The following is a 20,000-nucleotide window of genomic DNA, read 5'->3' on the forward strand; positions in this document are numbered from 1 at the left end:
GATCTCGTTCCGTAGGGTAACGTCTGGCTGTCTCGTCAGAGACTGCAACGGATCAAATAGAGAATTACACACACACACCGCGTAGTGTAGTGGTTAGCACGCTCGACTCACAATCGAGAGGGCCGGGTTCGAATCCCGGCGCGGCGAGGCAAATGGGCAAGCCTCTTAATATGTAGCCCCTGTTCATCTAGCAGTAAATAGGTACGGGATGTAACTCGAGGGGTTGTGGCCTCGCTTTCCCGGTGTGTGTTGTGTGTTGATGTGGTCTCAGTCCTACCCGAAGATCGGTCTATGAGCTCTGAGCTCGCTCCGTAATGGGGAAGACTGGGTGGGTGACCAGCAGGCGACCGAAGTGAACACACACACACACACACACACAGTAAGTTAGTTAGTTTATTAACCAAAAAAAAAAAACAATTCTACATTGGAATAAACATACAAAACCTTTATGGTCCAATATAAAGAAATGAATTATTACAACCTGTAATTACTATACTTATTATCACTTAAGTATTCTATTAAGATTAGGCAATGCAAAACAAAACAACAACAAATCTACCAGTACTACCTAACTCAATCTAGATAGAACATCCAAATACAATATAATCCTATATGACCAAAAACACACATTTTACGTGTTAAGGGTTTGTGTGATTGCTCCTGGAACTTGGAATCGTGGATCGGAGTACTGCATGAGAGTTGTACAAACCAAAAACTTCACCTGTAAGTAGTCATCACAAGTAAGCGTCAGCGGTAGGCGAGCATGGACAGTTTATAGATGAAGCATTTTACAAAGAACAGAATCTCCAATCACAAAAGTTTGCTTTCATGACGTCGGATTTTGACCAGTGAAAGATGTTTTTGGAATACACATATAGGTGTTCGTTTGTTTACATGTCTACATGTTTTGTTTGCCTACTAGTGGACGTGGTTCAAAGTAACGTAACATCGCCCCATGGAACCATAGCAGTATTAATATACACGAGACATAATCGGCAACTGCGTGACTCTGAGGTCCATAGCGGTAAAGCGACCCCGTTTTTGTGGCGTGGAGTCGTCGGCAGCAGTAGTGTGTGAGGCACTGGTGAGGACGGAGGTGCTGTTCGCCAAGATCCCACGGACGCGCGCACACTTGAACATTAAGAACGCAGAACATTTGTGAATAAGTGCCAGTGAGCGTCTACTCATGAGATACTGGATAATACTCAGCGCGGTGCTGGCCACAGGTAACCAACATTCGATCACTTTTTCTACCTCATTTTATTAGATTCAGTTGCTGTCAATGCATCATATATTTTTATTTTTTTCAGTTTTTGAAGTTCTACATCTTTATTTGTTTTTTCGATGAGTTTCCTGCTTTTTATTAAGATCTGGTCTTCCTCAATTGATCAACTTGAATAACTAGGCTTATAATTAGGAAACGTAGCGCTCATCGCTGTCTATGTGTTTTAGTCTTTGTCTCTCTTGTCTGTCTTAATTTTCTTTCGATTCCTTTTTATCTCTTATTCTTCTCTCCTATCTCCTTCCTCTTTTGGATTGGTATTTACTACATCGTTGAAATAACGATAACACAAGTCATGGTCTAAGCAAGGTTTGGTAGTGGCCGCAGTTAGACAGATTTTCTGTGATAATCAACAAGCTTCAAGTGTATTTACCTCATCTAAAAGAAATGGACACCTGGGTTGGATGTCATGTGTTCTAGTCCGCTTATTGGCTGTCGTATAACATGATACAGATAGATTATATGGGCTGGTCGGTCGGTAACGCTAAGCAGAAAGCACTTACCACGCTAATTCTTCCGACGTAAACAGCTAAAAGGGATATCCGTATCGAAGTGTACCGTGTATACTACAGAGCGAGGGGCTGTGTGCTTAACTTTCGTTGTGTAACTAGTTATTTAAGTAAATAATATAAAAATTGTAATCACATATCGTGTGTGTGTGTGTGTGTCCGGCCTGGGTACCGGTGCGTACAGCCGCGAACATCGTAACTATAAGGAGAACCAACTAACGGTACGGTGCGGGTTGCCAAGTCAAGTCCCTTGGCGTACCCGAATCTTGACGCACGGGATGTGCTACGAGGGGTCACCATGCCAGAGTTGTTCCTGCCACTCCACAGACAGCGTGTCCGCCATCCAGCTGAGAGACAATCGGGGTTAAGATATGTGGATATGGGTCTAGTTCCTCGTGCCCATAAGTTTCCTTTAATATACGTCATATATTAAAGGAAACTAAACTTATTTCCTTTAATATATATATATATATATATATATATATATATATATATATATATATATATATATATATATATATATATATATATATATATATATAGTTAGATATTGTCCACAGGAAGCGAATGATGTGTATGAATATGTTGAGTGTTTTCAGCGTTATATCTTCTACAACTAAACATGGTATAGCTTATAACATTAGTCTGAAAGAGAATGATGTTGATCTTGTTAAGTCTCTAACATCAATTGATCTGTCACTACAAACACACATTCCGGATTATGTTGGTTACAAATTTATTTAGGAACTTGGGAAGAAAATAACGTGAATCTGAATCTTAAGAAGTACTTTCATCATAATGTTGTCTATAACCAAGCACATTCCAATAGATCATATTGGCTACAGATTTAGCTAGGAAGAGATTGATCTTGTGAAATATATTTCAATCATCATTCGGATGACAATTAGGTGCATTCCAGTTATTTATAACGCGTTCTTGGACGCGACATCAATCTCACCCTCATTGTTAAATGAAAATTCTGGAATGTACTTAATGACTTATTTCCTAAGTTCACTTCCCTGCCTGTGCATTTTCCGCGTCTCCTTTCTTACACCGCCCCTCCGCTGCTCACTGGGTCACAGCCCGCGCCCACTGACCCTTTGAACCCCGCAGAAAGAAGATAAAGCGACCCTTCCTGTTCAGAACGTCCCCTGCATTCCTTGTTTTGTGTTACGGTTCCGCTTCGTCTTCTCACTGGTTAGGTTTGGCTATGTTATCTCTGTCTTAGAGTTAGTCACGCATATGCAGTATAGGAAAATATGAAAGGAACGATGAAGTAGCGTGGACTATATTAAATAAAGTGACTGATATTAGCAGGTTATGTTACGTTAAGTTAGATGTAGAATTAGTCTAGAATATAGGAAAATATGGAAGTAGTGATGAAATGACTAAGAGTGGGAATAATGCATCTGTTTTTCACCCTTATGGCTGATCATATGCGATGGAAGATAGCGAGGTAAAAGCGAATGAGTAGCGATGGAAAGTAGAGTGATCGGATTGACGGGTAAGAGTACAAGAGTAGGATAGTGTAAATTCACGGAGTAAAGAGGATAGGGAGGGAATGATGGATTATTGATGAGAGATGGGGGAAGTTACTGATAGGAGTACAGGAGTGACAGAAAACTTGATGAGGGACACTCCGTTAGTAGGTCAAGAATGCCTGGAAGACCACTCCTACTACTACTACTCCTCGCACCAATACCACCGCTTCTCTCTCTCTCTCTCTCTCTCTCTCTCTCTCTCTCTCTCTCTCTCTCTCTCTCCACTAATCTTTCACTTCAGGCCACAAATACAGGTTTGACAATATTGTACCCTTACCCCCCCCACACACGCATGCATCCAGGTTGCCTTTTGAATATCCAACAGCTGGCCACTACTTCTTTTATTTCAATTAGGCATTTAATCAACTAGCAATCGTGTTACCATGTCCATGAGAGAGAGAGAGAGAGAGAGAGAGAGAGAGAGAGAGAGAGAGAGAGAGAGAGCAGTCAGGCATCACTAGCAGACCATAGCTTGCTACTGTTAGTTAACCCGTACATGTGTGCTAACCAACTCAGCCCATATTGCAATGTGGTCATCCCCTCATTACTAGAGAACCACGATACCCTCAACTGGCCATCTCTCTTTTAAGTTGGAGTCTTCTTAACTGAGACAAACTCATGGAAACTCCTCTGGTAGATATCAAAGATGTATTTTAACTCTACTAGTGCAGAGAGCAACACATTCATCTAACTTATGACTTAATACTAAAGGAACAGAGTTGGATGACAAACGACAACAAGTATTTCGGTCTTCCTAGGTATTAGAGATGATTCAACATTTGTGTTTATTATTTTTTACCGTATATTATGGTGTTCAGTTTCATCAGCCTGCTCTTCGTTGGTGAATCATTGTGATTAATTTTTTTTAGCATTTATTTATTTTTCAAAGTACAGCACATGTACAATTTGTACTGGATGAGAAAGCTACGTATATTCTTGTGTAGTGTGTGTGTGTGTGTGTGTGTGTGTGTGTGTGTGTGTGTGTGTGTGAGTGTGTGTGTGTGTGTGTGTGTGTGTGTGTGTGTGTGTCATTGTCAGTGTCAGCATGTGTATTACTTTCTTCTCTTTTTCTTTCACGTGCTAAACAACCAGGATTTCTCTCTGATGATAAAAGCTATGAATGTACTTAAAGAGATCACCGGCTGGCTTTTATCATGCCCGGAATGCGTTACGAGGAGGAAGAGAGAGAGAGAGAGAGAGAGAGAGAGAGAGAGAGAGAGAGAGAGAGAGAGAGTACGACAGTTTCCTCATAGCGTTTCGCCTGCCTCATGTACTAAATGCATAGAAGGAAGACACATGTTAACCTACCCGGGAAGCGTCACATACTCTCATACTATTACTTGTAGGAAAGAATTATTAAGGCCGTCAATACAGGGAACGGTGGAAAAAATATATTTCATGATTATTTTCATTATTTATAATTTATAATTTCCTTTCTGATATATATATTTTTTTCTATTTCGTGTTCCGTGTGTCTATTTACTTGTTTGTTTGTGTGTCTATGTAAGTACTTGTCCATCCTTCTCTCTCTCTCTCTCTCTCTCTCTCTCTCTCTCTCTCTCTCTCTCTCTCTCTCTCTCTCTCTCTCTCTCTCTCTAAAATATACCCAGCCACCCAACCAATCCCTCACACCCTCTCACCAACACACTTCGATGACATCACGTTATCAACTTATCAGGGTCGCGGCCAGTGTGACTTCCTGACACCACGGGTGAGGGAAGGCGGGAGCTTAGTGGGTTTGCTGAGGGGCCTCACGCACGGGATGGGCTATAATTGGAGACTCCGGGAACTTTCCTGCCCTAGTCTCCTATATTTCGACGAGACACGTTGATGTAAGGGCGTGACGTGTGTGTGTGTGTGTGTGTGTGTGTGTGTGTGTGTGTATGACTAGTGGCTGAGGTTGGTGGATGGAAAAAGAAGAAGGTAGAGAAAACACGGAAAAGGAGATGAAGAGAAATGTCTTTTACACGCATCACCAATAAGGAATTCAACAGGACTTCCGTTTCCTCACCTTACACACGCCTCAACTTTCTCTCGAGATAAACAAACCAGGATACGAAAGTTGTGCTCAGAGTCGGGAACGGTAACAGCTGATTACGTCTCTACTACAGACGGAGACACTTTGCCTCGAAGGTCTGGGATTATTCTAAGAATCTATAGTGACAATTAGATGGAGAATCAAAATGGGATACTGCGCCGTTCTTCGGAAAGAAGGAAGTTTAATTAAGGCCTTGTTTGGGATTGAGATTAAATAGTGGAAGATGAAAGGATGATAAGAAGAGGTGGTGAGGTGTACTTGTGTTTGGGTGTTAGCGTACTTGTATTAATTGGCTTAAAGTGTTGCATTGACAGATTAAGCTAGTTATGTTTATATTAGAATTAAAGATGAATGCATATATTATCGTTTCTTCTAATTTAATGTAATGGTGATGGTTGGGTGGACATGTGCTTCTACAAAATCATCCCCCCAAAAAAGTTACCGTACAGTAGACTTACATAGTGACTCAAACTTTCAATGCTCACTGAAATCGTGTAGATTCAAAGCAATACCAGCCATGTGAAACAACAGGTGTGGATGTTATTACTTGATTATGATGACAAGTTGTGTGTATCATAACAGTAAAAGAAAATGTGTACTCTCTTCTTTGTTATCTGTTTCCACTCACCCAAAAAGAAGATGAAGATGAAGGTAAAAGTATAGATCTTGACAAAGAAAATTTTCCTGATATTTTATTCGGTTATTTAATTCTTCATAAAAACAAAAGATCAAAGATTTTGGTAATGAGAGTGTTCTTGATCTATTCTCTCTTCATAAAAAAACAGATAAAATGGACTTAGATATTGCCAATGAAAGTATTCCTAATATATTTTTTTTCATTTAGCCCTTAATAAAAAAAAACAGGTATTGATAGTGAAAATAGTCCTGAGTCAATCTCTCTTCTCTACTTCATAATAACAAAAAAAAAAAAAAAGCGTAGATGTTGTCAATGAAATTATTCCTGATTTCTCTCCATGACCACAGATAACTCAGAATGATATACTTGGTAAAACATGGAAATGTGAAAGCAGTGAAGGTTTTCTTATCATTTACTTATTATATTTCACGTACTCGTCTAATCATCCATCTTTGGACAGCTCGTCACGATAGCAAAGATTATTAATTACCACTGGACCCAACGACTGCAACTCTTTATATAATGCCGAGGTGATATTTCCGATACGTGTACTTTCACTGTAAGGCAAGAAAAAAGTTTGCTAGAAGTATTACCAAGGAAATGTACGTATTCTTTGGTGAAAGCGAGAAAACTTACATCACGGCAGCATTTCCTCTCCACCCCTTTTCCCTCGTCACTCTTACAAGTTCTTTGGTAGATTCCACAAGTAAATATAAATACTGCCACGATCGTCCTTCATTCACATTCAAAACACTTGTAACTACAAGCTAAATATTATAAATAGTGTTTTGATCGAAACTTTTTTCATACCTATTGATGTAAATTTTTCATTAGCAGTGCTCTTGCCTTTAGTACATTATCATAATTGAGAAGTAGGACAAACTATATAAGAACATAACACACACAAAAAACTAACGGAAACAAAAAATATTAAATGAATTGAATAAACAGAGTAATTAGATTATACGTGTGGAGTCACTGTGGAACTTTCAGAAAGGATTAGAAAAATTTATGGCTAGGAATGGTAGGTTTGAAAGAAATAGGCATCTTTTTACACAGAGAATGCCTTGCGTATGCCAGATGGCTTCTTGTACCTGTATTCCCAATGATTTCTTGTGTTCATGTATTCTTACATCGTGGAAAAAAATGTAGAGTTTTCATTATAGGAATGATAATCTTGCAATTTTATAATTCAAATCCATTCTTTGCTATCGGAGACATCTTGCTCGAGCGCCAAACTGTTATTTCCTGTCTTTTATTTCTAATACGGATTCTTCTTAATCTGTCTGAATTTCATGAGAGATTTCTCTTGTTCTTGTATAAATTATACATCATTACCTTGTTTCATTTCTTGGTTGTACTTTTTTTTAGTGATTAGGTTTGCGTAGGTGTAATATAAATAAATAAATAAATATATATATATATATATATATATATATATATATATATATATATATATATATATATATATATATATATATATATATATATATATATATATATATATATATATATATATATATATATATATATATATATATATATATATATATATATATATATATATACATGAGGAAATTGTGAGATAAAACTTCTTTAATAATCCCGTCAGAAATTATGATGTAACTCGTGACTTCTTTTTTTAGAGCATCACTCTATTGGTAAAGGCTTTTTTTTTTTTTTTACAATTTTATTATATTTTTTATTTATTTATTCTTTGTTGTCTTGTGAACCACGTCTTTCTCCTCTCCTACTTCGGAGGAACCTGTCTGGGACACTTAGTTTTCATAATAAATCCCATGCATCATAGAAAGAAAATACAGAAAGGCGAGGTAGTCAGTACGTATGAAAATCTTCAAGTTAGTGAGTACTGTACTATACAAGGAATCGAGAGGTAAAGGTTAGTGTCCGACCCCTGTCCCCTCGCTATAGTATCTCCACTTCCTTCCCGTCACACACACTCGCACGTCCCCACCACCGGCTATTTGACACTCTGACAAGTTTCACGCCACCTCACGCCTCCTGGTCCCTTGTTCCGCCTAGGTTGCCGTCATTCTTCCAGCTGGACAAAGTAAAGAGTTGGTATACGAACACGAGGAAGTCATTGCGTGAGTGGCGTGTTGAAGTGTGAGGGATGGGTAGTGTAATCCTTCTAGTTTCTGTTCTTTTTCTCTGAAGTTTCAATCTTTATTTCGACCACTTCATGAACTGTCTCGAGTGATATTTATTTGTATTTTTAAGGCATTGTATAATTTCATGAAACATTTCGAAGCCCTATCTCGATTTTAATGCTTTGTAGTGGAAGTTACCGGAGGTTTTCAAAGGTGTTTTTATGATCAAGCTTGTTTTAATGATTTTAGTGGTAATCTAATATATGGAAGTTTTCTAGCGTATTTGCGTGACACTATTGATAGTTTAACATAGATTTTCCATTATCAGAGGGAAAGACATTAATGAGAACCCGTCTCACAATGTATGTAACTTTTCAGAATAGTTTTTTTGGGGGGAGCCATAGGGTTTCAAAAGAAGGAAAATTTAAAAAGGTTTGAGAAAAAAAATTTGGTGTTGTAATGAGATAAAAAAAAAAAAAATTCCTATAGTAACTACAACAACATAAACTTGCACATGTCATATGCAACAACACTCTTATAACCACCACCACCATCACCACCACTGACAACAAGAGCAATTACTATTACTAATGCATAATCGTCGCCAACTACCCAAATGACCCAACCATCACTATCACCATCACCGCCACCACCATCATCACCACTATCATTAAAGACAACAGAACATCATAATATTCATTTCCAGTTGTCTCCCATAAATGTCATCTTACGGAAACAAAAGACTGGGGATTACGCGATCGTTATTCCAAACATTCATCGAAAGGAAAACCGTCTCATCTTTCTTACTTCCTGCACATCTCGTCTTCACCTAATAGCGGTCGTCTCATAATCTCAGTACGTGGGGAAAAAACGCCTATCTTTTTGAGTTAGGTAATTGTTATGCATACCAAAATTGTGTTCACTGTTAGGCAGCGCGCGGGGGCCAGCTGACGGCACAAACACCTGGCAAGCAAGACCTCCCTTTCCTCTCTGCTCCTCTCCATCTCCCTCGTGTTTACATCCCCTACCAAGTTTTTCTCTCCTCTTGGTACTAAGGCTCGAATTTAGAAACGCTTTGCTCTCCATGATTATTTTCTAGGGCCATAGACGTTATTTATTAACTGGGTTCTCAATATTGGTTCACCTGCTATTAATGTAGAAAATTTGTTGATCTGTTTATAAGCGTCCACGCGTAGGTTCGAATCCAACCACGTACAGCCTTAAAACACTTTGCCATTTGTCGAGTGGTGTAAAGTTACCTACATATCACCATGATACCCAGGTTCTAGGTGGTTACACTCAAGATGAGCTTGGGTGGTAATATGAGCATTAATATGGCTACCACTATAAATAAAATTACCTGCGCCACTAAAGGCCCTATCACACTGGCCTATAATACGCGGAACCAGGAACATCCGCTCTAGATAGTTAGAACTTGCCCGGGATTAGCGGAACCAAGTTGGGATGGCTTCATATCCATCCTGGTTCTCCGTATGCTATCCCAATGGAAAAGTAAACATGATATATGTAATAAAAACCTTTCATTTGAACTAAAAAGAATGTGACTAAATTTTTCATATTGGAATATTAAATAATATTTCATCAATTTAGAAAGGTAAAGTATATATATATATATATATATATAGCATGTCGATAGTTTGGGCTCATGACAACCACCTCTGACTCTTGCCATCGCGCACGTCTCAGCTTTTCTCTAGTTTCTTTTACTTTTCTTCAACGAGAGGAAGTGCAAATGCATTTCCAGGAAAAAGCACAGGCTGAGGTATAAGCGGCATGGTTTTGTTCTGGTTTATTTTGATTAGGCTTTGTCTTGGTTAGTGGGCAGTTTGCCTAGCATAACAAGAACACGGGCAGCTTGTGTGTGATAGTGTTCTTGGTTTCGTACCAAGAACCATGGCCCGCGTTCCGCGTATCATAGGCCAGTGTGATAGCCCCTTAATGGGCGGAAGCTGATCAGCGCTTCCCATACACTCTTCAAGTGTGCCTACAGGCGCTATAGGCCTTACCGTAAAAAAAATAAACTTGTAAATTCAGCTTGTGTTTCTCTTGTAAATAATATTAAAATAAATGTTAATCTGTCACTAGAACCGAAAGAAACACCTTTAGAATATATATATATATATATATATATATATATATATATATATATATATATATATATATATATTTTTTTTTTATAAATTCAACTAATCTTTCTCTTGTTAAGGATGTATAAAACTTACTTATCTGCCAATGGAGCCATAAAACACTCTCAAAAAGCCATTTGAATTCAGTTGGAGACTTTAATGTATACAGTGGAGATAGAGCGCAGGAGTGTTTCAGAATATGGTCCCAAAACTCTTAGGGTGGCGCCTCCTGCACTACGGCGGTCCTATAAATATTCACTTCAAGAAAATTACTGTGTTCGTCTCTCGTGTTCATTTTGTGGCTTGATGCATCACCGTCACTCTAAGCAAAGTATCTGTTTTGTATTTTCTCCAGTCTTGTAGTTGCATTCCTCCTCCTCTTCCTCGGGGGATGGGTGGCGTAGTTGGTTGAGCTGGCTTGTGTTCGGGCCTGCAGTCTAAGCGGCCCGGTTTCGAATCTTTGCCAAACCTAGTTGTTAGGTGGGAGATGTAGCGTTCTCCCGTTAACCCTAGCGGTGTCATATGACCTAAGCTGTTGCGGCGCCTAATGGAATAATTTCCATTTTTCCTCCTCCTCCTCGTCGTAGTCGTCTTAATTCATGTCTTCACACTTAAGTCTACCTTCATTCTCACCTTTAGCTTAAGCCTGCTTTTCACTTTCAGTACTATTGTGTTCTCGTCATGTTCGTCTTTAACTTCACTTCACTCTTAATTTTTTAAGTATTTTTGCTTTTGTGGTTATTATTTATGAAAAATAATTTTCGACGTTTCTCTTTATTTTCATATTCATAAGTTTTCCTTTCATATTCATCTTTGTCTTTCATTTCAGTTTTTCAATGATTTTCTTACATGTCTCTCATATTTATTTTCTTTCATTTCCGCTTTGACTTTTCAGCACCACTTTTCTTTAACCACTAGCTTCACCATTTCCCTAATTTTTCTCTTCGTCTCCGAATTCTCACCTTCCCCAGCCTTCATTTTTAGCTACATCACATCAGCTTTTTTTTTCTTTTCCTTTTTTGTCATCTTTCTACCCTCTCCTTCCCGTCAAACCGATCGCCTTCTATTCTAGTTACTCCCTGAGGCACTCCTCTTATTATTACCTCCCACCTTCTCTTTTCTTCTCTTACCCTTTTCCCTCTCCCGTCCTTCGTCTCCCTCTAATCTCCATACCCACACAAACACGTCTCGAGGAATGTGTGTGTGTGTGTGTGTGTGTGTGTGTGTGTGTGTGTGTGTGTGTGTGTGAGTCGCACGCGCGCGAACTCTCAGACAGCTGCTGTGACCTAGAAAAGACTGCCCCGTTATGAGATATCTTCCCTTCTGCGTCTCTCTCTCTCTCTCTCTCTCTCTCTCTCTCTCTCTCTCTCTCTCTCTCTGAGTTAATCACTACAAACAAGACAATAACAATGATAAAAAAAAAAAAAAAAACGTGCAACTCTAACACTGACTTGTAACTCAACCCTGAACCGCTATACCACATTCTAATAACACCCTTTTCTCTTCTCCCCCTGCCGCTGCGACTCCTCCAGGCTGGTGCTGCGGATTCCCAGGGGCGCCGGCACATTCTACCGTCACCTTCTCCAACGACCAACTGAGCCCCAACACTGTGGCCACGTACTCCTGTGACCGGGGCTTCGAGCTGCTGGGTCCATCACGGAAGATATGTGGAATGAACGGGACCTGGACACCTGCTGGGATACCCTTCTGTGGTGAGTGTGCTGACGTGTTTTTCACTACGATCGTCTACTGGGCATCCAGTCAGCCTTTCCCATTCTGAAAGAGCTCAGAGCTCATACTGTGTGTGTGTGTGTGTGTGTGTGTGTGTGTGTGTGCTATAGTACCATGCGCTGTTGTTTGTGTCACGTGTGTGTGTGTGTGTGTGTGTGTATTACTGATTTAGGTGGCCTCGCTGTTGTTTTTTCAAAAGCTTATCGTCGTACAGGTTGTGATAGAAATGGCTTGGGTTTTTGTCCTTTGCTCTCAGTATACCGGTCCTTGCTTGTGGCAGCAGACCTGCTTATAGATCTCTCTCTGTGACCTAGTTTCGATTATCAAGACTCGATCATGAGTAGATATAATTGTTCCGCGTGTCCACTTCATAAAGAGTAACATTGATCGTAAGACAGTCTTCTCCTAAAGCTAACAGGTGGAAGGTGCAGTGACAGAAGAGAGGTGTGACTTAAAATGCCGATTAGTAAAGATTTAAATATTTCTAGAAGAGGAATATGAAAACATCTCGTTAAACTAAACTGGTTCACTCTTTCTATTCTGTTTCTTTCTAGAAGCGGCATTATAAACGGCATTATATTTCCTTTACTTACTAAACTTATCTTGTGCCCTTGATGTCTCTCCCTAAGATACAAAAAAAAAAAAAAAAAAAAAAAAAAAAAAAAATATATATATATATATATATATATATATATATATATATATATATATATATAGAAAAAGGAAAAAAATATGCACAGCTGTCTAAAACTTGCAAAGAAGAAAAATCTGTTTGCAGTATATTAGCCAATGGAAAATATCATAACTTTCTTGTAACTTGTTTTAAAAGTCACTCGTGTAATTATTTTATGATAATCACAAAATGCATATATACGTTATTTATATTATTTTGTATTAATGGAGAGAGAGAGAGAGAGAGAGAGAGAGAGAGAGAGAGAGAAAGAAAGAACAGTAATGGCTCCAGAAAATATACTGAAGAAGAGGAAGAGGAGGAAGAAGAGTGGGAGGAGTGGAAGATAAAAGACGGAACACGTAAAGGTTACACGAGACCAGATGGCAAGGTAGATGACATAACAACACTCCGATGACTGGCAAGGGGCAACATCATTACTCCTCACTAATAGTACTTGTCGCCACCACCACCGCCACCAACAATATGCATCACAACTAACTAGCCATACCATCACAGTCTAGCATCCTCACCACAGTCTTCGATTTCACCAAAACCCCCATAAACACCATCACCATCATCATTATTATCACCATAACTCGTCACCACCACTACCATCAACGTTACAAGTTAAAGAAGACAGGAAGTTAAGTCAGCGGTCTAAGTGTGACAGTCCCCTTGAAACATTGTCATCCTATATTCACTCTTATTCATTCATCGGCTTAGGTCTGGGATGGCGCCGCCTTTCTAACTTTCTGCATATATACGGAGGCCAATTACTTTATTAATTTTATTTTTTTTATCTCCCTCTTTGATGTTTCCAGGTAGCCATATTAAGACTGATGGATCTAGAGTCTTTATGTCGTCTCAGAAAATAAATGAATTGATAAAACGATACAGGATACAAGGATTCGAACCCTGGATCTCTCGTATCGTAGTTAAGCACGGTGCCACCTGCTTCTGTCTGCTCACTAGTCTGTTTGTCATATAAATATATCTAACTGTCCGCAGCAAAACTTATCGTTTCCAGTATCTCTGACTCTACTCTTACCACCACTATCCACACCATTACCATCACCATCAACACTTACCGCCATCACTGACCACTATCGCTATCATTATCATCACCAGCATTGGCAGCATTCTTTACCACAGCCGTTACCACTCCCTGTATCATCACCACCACCACTACCGTTGTCCCCTCCACGAGCTACAGTTTTCTTCTGGAAACCCAGAAAATGATGTATTACTGTTGTTTCGACTATCTTTTAGCAGCAATCTATTACCATCAGCACGACTACTATTTGTATGCATAATGTTAATTGCTTATTATTACCACCATCACCACATCTTCCTACCATAGTCCTTAAAGATAATATCACTACTGATTTCCCATTGATACTTCAACACTAATATCAGCTTCACTAACTAATACGACAACCAGTACGCCTACTATATGCATACCGTTAAAACTCACCTTGCGCACCACCACAATCACTACCACCACGCACCTGTCAGAAGGCCACCACATTCGCTACCATACAGCATAATCGAGCACCATCTGCCATCCTCCACCACACTTACGTACCGTAATCTCAGTATTCACAAACGTAATGCTTCCTCGGATCCCTAACTGAGAGAACAAGAGTGAAATTATATGTTTTATTTAGAGACTGCCAGTTGTAGACTTGATAGCTTCTTGCAGCTTCCCTGATGTTCTTATGTTTCAACAGACTGCAGTGCTTTATACATCGGGACTAATCATTTCCATATCCTGTGGTAGCTTATAGTGTCTCTGTGTATACAGTTAGCTCAAGAAATAATGCTACAAAGTCCACAGAATTTCATGACTACAAATTGATTTGAAATGAAATGTTTGACAGCCACTTAGTACACCTTTCTTAATTACCAATCATTTTAAGACATTTTTACATGCTCTACAGTTACATCCAATCTGTGACCTGGGAAGAAATTGTAAATTGTATTCTTTTTTTCATTGCTTATTTGCTTGTAGATGTTTATAAAGACTTGACGCATTGCTTTGGTGCTGCTAGTTGCTTCATGACGTAGTGGATCGGTTAATACACTCATAAATTTCCTTACAACGTTTTCACTGCGATATGCAACAAGTCACAACACTCAACACAATGTACTAGGTTTAAAGGAGTCCACGAGACAGGAAAGAAAATTATGAAAATAAATTTTACAGTTTTTCGCCAGTATAAATGAAGTTGGATGTAGGAGGAGAGATGTCTCATATTGGTTTGTAGTAAACTTGGTTTAGTATAACTTGTGCCAAATTGTAGTTGAAGGGCAGCAAAGACTCAAGGAGAGCTGGGGATGTGATAAGCAGAGGTAATTATCTGCTGATGTTGATCTTGTATCGGAAACAGTTTCTAAAATATGATATTATTTTATACATAATTTCTTGAGGCAGCTGTACCTCGGCTTATCACAGTGGCAACAACCACCGCACACGATTAGGAATTCCATCACAGAAACCAGCTTTCATTGGTATAAATCCTGATACTGCTGGGTCAGATTATCAAGCAGCTTTCTCTCCCATTCATGATGTTCAATTTGTAATCACTGAGTTACCAAAGAAGTTTCTCAATCTCAAATATTTGGCCCATTATTCAGAAAAGTTTTACAGGTTCACGTTACCGGAAGCGTTCAGAAATGTCCGTCTTCATAATTCTAGTGATAGTTGAACGTTCATTCTTCACCGTCACTGGCAGTAAAACATTACGAAAACCCGACTAATAATCTCTCTGGCCTTTCGAAACAGTCCAAATGAAAGCTCCAAGTCTCAGAAACATTGATGTAAGAGTTAAACATTTCTACACGACATGGCTTTTCAGATAGTGGGATGCTTGATAATAATGGTGTAACCCTCATCGCTTTCTGCAGTCACTGCGACGTGCGTACTCTCTAAGACGGAGTAACAGTTCTTTACCCCTCTCCCTGGGCCGTCCCTCCCTCCGTCCCTCCGTCCCCCCTTCCTGGATAGCGGTGCCCCGGTCATTGCCAAGGTCGCTCGCTGCCTCAATACCTGTCCACCGCACACCAGCCGGGGGACGAGGCTGAGTGGCTGAGAGCACCAGCAAGACGACTCGTAAAACCAGAGACCTGAACTATATGAACAAAAAATTGAACCCTGTGATTAGAATGAAATAAGCTGGGTTGAAAAGAGGACATGAGAGATGAAAAGAGCAAAAAACAACAGGAAGACAAGCTGGTGTGTACGGGAGGACCCTAGAAACATGAAATAAGAATCAAAAGCACAAAAAAGAAACACTGAACCAGCATTTGTAAATAGAGCAGGAAAAGGAACAAAACAAATGAAAAAGATAATAGGAAGATACATTGCTTTGGAAAGGATTAAAAGAAAAACATGTATGAAAAAGAAAGGAAAAAAAACAAGAATGTAGTGAAAAGCCAAAAGCACACTGAACAAAATAATATCAAGGAGAAAAGAGGGCAAGCAAATAGAGAGGGAGTCAGGGAGGCACTGAGTCAGGTATAGGCGGGCAAGAGGTGGGGAGCAGGTGAGCAGGGGTTAGTTGGGGTTGGGGATGGACGCAGGAGGGGGAGGACCTACCCTCATCTGCTCAGTACTGGTTTTCAAGGCCTCAGCGGTTCACCTCGATTCTTGGTCACTGGCTTACTGAGGATGAACGAACCTGCCAGAAAAGGAACAGGCATAATGAAGTCACTGTTGCCGTGACCCACATTCTGCTTGCAATCTCATGCTTTTCGACATTTCTCGTTACACGCAGTGTTTTTAATTACTGGTACTTTAAAAACTTATCTCCTGCGTACTTCTATCCACGATACGAGAAGTAAGTATACAATCCATGTTATGGCGGTGATAACGAAAAGTGAGGGTTGAAAACTTACCATCTCACTCTTTTTTCACTCATGTAAGCCACAAGAGGTGAGTATTCTACGTTGTGGTGATAATAATGAAGAATGGGGTTTAAAAACTTACCTTCTCGCTCTTCCCTCACTTTTAGTACGCTACGAGAAGCGAGTAGGCCATACCGTAGTGATAATAAGACTGAGAAAGCATACCTAAGTTCCTTTCTCAGCTATTATTATCATTAGCAGTCTCGTCTTCATCGCTAGCCTTGAGTCAGCCAGGTCTTGTGACTGGGAGCTGTGATCGCATTCACGTTACCTGTGGATTAGGAATATGTTCTCACGTGCTGGTGACGTCTTCTGTTGACATGGTATCTTGTTCCTTCCCTGGCCCCTCATTCCTTCTCTCCACATCCTACGTATATAGCACTTACTAACCATTCTTTTTTTTCTACTTCTATTGCTACTGCTGCCGCTGTTTTCTATTACAATACTATACTTCTACTACTACTACCACCACCACCCTCACTATTAATACTACTCCTATTAATACCACTACTACTTTTTTTTATGTTATGGCCTACAGCAGTGTTATTCACTAATTTTTGCAAGGGAGCCACTTGGGTTAAACACATTCATTGAGAGAGCCGCAGCTAGTGCAAGCTAGTATAACTTCACTAAATTAAGTAGTACTGGGCTGCTAGTGCAATATAGTAGATAAGATAAATTAGACCTTGTAATATTAGCATATATATCTTGTTATTAAGAGCAAAACAAAGACCAAACTTACTTAATGCTGTGATGAGTGGAAGTCTGCTTTTTGGTTTTTATTCATTTATTTATTTATTTTTCGAGAGCCGTAAATTGAGTCATCGCGAGCCGCGCAATGAATACCATTGGCCTACAGCGCTTGTTGGCATACTTGAAGAGCATGGGAAGCGCTGTTAAACTTCCGCCCTTTAGTAGCGCAAGCAATTTTATTTATAGTGGTACCCATATTAGAGCCCATATCATCACCCAAACGCATCTATGGTGTAACCATCTAGAACCTGGGTATCATGGTGACATGTAGGTAACTTTAAACCACTCGACAAATGGCACAGCGTCAAAGCTACCACCTATTACTACCTTGGACTACTACCACCACCACCACCACTACTACTACTATTACTACTGCTACTGCTGCTGCTGCTGCTGCTGCTGCTTCTGCTGCTGCTGCTACTTTTACTGTTGTTACTATGATGTGCAGTGGCTAGCACGCTTGGTTCACAGCCTGGAGATTTCGGGTTCGATCCCTGGGCGGATCTGAAAAGGCTGGGCATTCTCTTTTCACCCACGTCCCTGTCCATCCCAGCAGTGAATGGGTACCTAGTGTCCGTCGAGGGTTGTGTTCCGTGGTCTAGCACCTGCCGCGGCGTGTACCTGAAGGATGTAAACTCATGATCGCCAAACTACAAGTATCGAAACGAACCACTGCTACTGCTGGTTTTCTACTGTTTCACCATACTGCTACTACTACTACTACTACTACTACTACTACTACTACTACTAGCTAGCTGCTGCTGCTGCTGCTGCTGCTGCTACTGCTACTGCTACTGCTACTGCTACTGCTACTACTACTACTACTACTGCTGCTGCTGCTGCTGCTGCTGCTGCTGCTTCTGCTGCTGCTGCTGCTACTACTACTACTATAGTACACTATCATTCATACCATTCCTCCTTTATTTCTACTAGTACTTGATCCTTCAAGCAGACATACCTACAGACAGACAGACATCCGAATGACGAAGCAGGAGTGTGCTCTGTGGGTTACCCGTTATCACTACTCCATTACGCTCCCCCACCTCCCCCTTACCTGTGCCGCTACTCAGGCTGGGTCTCCCCTCCCCCTCTGCTCCTCTCACCCTCCTCCGCTCTGGCTCCTTCCCTTCCCCTCCATTCACCGTCGTCATCTCCTTCACTCCCTCTTCGTTCTCTGTTCCTCTTTAATGACATTGTTCCCCGTTTGTTTGTTTGGTTGATTGTTTGCATAACAGTTTGTCTGCCTGACACACACACACACACACACACACACACACACACACACACACACACACACACACACACACACACACACACACACACACACCGCGTAGTGTAGTGGTTAGCACGCTCGACTTATAATCGAGAGGGCCGGGTTCGAGTCCCGGAAAGCGGCGAGGTAAATCCAAGCCTCTTAATGTGTGGCCCCTGTTCACCTACCAGTAAATAGGTACGGGATGTAACTCGAGGGGTTATGGCCTCGCTTTCCCGGTGTGTGTTGTGTGTGATGTGATCTCAGTCCTACCCGAAGATCGGTCCATGAGCTCTGAGCTCGCTCCGTAATGGGGAAGACTGGCTGGGTGACCAGCAGACGACCGAGGTGAATTACACACACACACACACACACACACACACACACACACTCTCACTCTCTCTCTCTCTCTCTCTCTCTCTCTCTCTCTCTCTCTCTCTCTCTCTCTCTCTCTCTCTCTCTCTCTCTCATGCAGGTCAAGGTGAGAGGTCAAATGGTACCCTTCCTTCTCTCTCTTTCACTCCCTCTTCCTCTCTCTCATTTCCCTTCCTACCTTCATCCCTCTCATCCTCTCTAGCCACCGATTACTTGCAGGGTTGTAGTTCCGGTAGATGGGACGCAGTCATGGAAACAGAGACGTGAGGGAGAGGGATTAGTTAGGTAAGATGACATGACGCAGCAAAACATTAAGGTTGAAAAATCGTATTTTTAAAACCTTCGACTGCTTTAAATTCTCAGATAAAGTAAAACAGGAACTTAACTCTTTAATTACATGGGAAAGTAATTCGGAGCACCAGATGTTATGGATGAAATCTTTAATATAAACATCTATAAGAAAGAAGGTGATTAAGAGAATAGGTTTTGGGCTTTGTACGCAGTTTAAAGTAAAGATGTCTCAGAGTGATTGGTGATTACGACAAGATTCACCAAATGGTAGTCAAAGAGTTAGGAAATTAAGGGAAGCTTGAAGAGAAAGGTTTCAAAGTACTTTTGAGATAGTGGATTTTTACTACACTCTTCGGGAAAAGGCACCCTGAGTGGGCCATTTTCCTCAACTATTTTGTTGCTCTAAACTCTAGAGTTTAGGCAGAATCCCCTCTTACACGGAAAAATAAGCCATCAAGTCTATATACCTACGTACGTACTTATCTTTACTAATTATTTCTATTTCTTAATTTGTCTTATGGTTTAAACTTCCTTAATACTCGGCACTGATAACCTGATTACTGAGGCTGTTTAACTCTCTTTACCAATCCATTTGAGAACAAGTGCTTTCCAGTCTTTTTTTTTAATATCAAGAAGGTCTTGTGATATTAAGTATCAAATATTATCGAGGGATCAAGTATCAGGTGTTAATAAGCCGTTAAGTATTAGGTTGTATATCAGGTAACCATCTTTTTCCTTGAGTTTGTCTCAGTGG

The 20,000-nt window shown here is 40.3% G+C and overlaps 1 protein-coding gene and 1 non-coding gene across 5 annotated transcripts in view; both read left to right on the forward strand.

Annotated features, from left to right (window-relative positions):
- The window catches only part of LOC123498619, a 69,578-nt gene that overhangs the window by 1,681 nt on the left and 47,897 nt on the right, over positions 1 to 20,000 (forward strand). For 3 of the 4 annotated variants that reach the window (XM_045245899.1, XM_045245902.1, XM_045245903.1), the window contains exon 2: positions 11,798 to 11,977. In XM_045245899.1, the coding sequence (XP_045101834.1) occupies positions 11,798 to 11,977 (180 nt within the window). Of the gene's footprint in view, positions 1 to 1,058; positions 1,227 to 11,797; positions 11,978 to 20,000 lie in introns of those variants that run through there. The other variant, XM_045245900.1, reaches the window with a different exon arrangement.
- Trnai-uau lies at positions 18,653 to 18,726 on the forward strand. Its single transcript has one exon. It is a non-coding gene; the product is annotated as a tRNA-Ile (tRNA).

The sequence above is a fragment of the Portunus trituberculatus genome, chromosome 48 (assembly GCF_017591435.1).
Source record: "Portunus trituberculatus isolate SZX2019 chromosome 48, ASM1759143v1, whole genome shotgun sequence".
NCBI lineage: Eukaryota > Metazoa > Arthropoda > Malacostraca > Decapoda > Portunidae > Portunus > Portunus trituberculatus.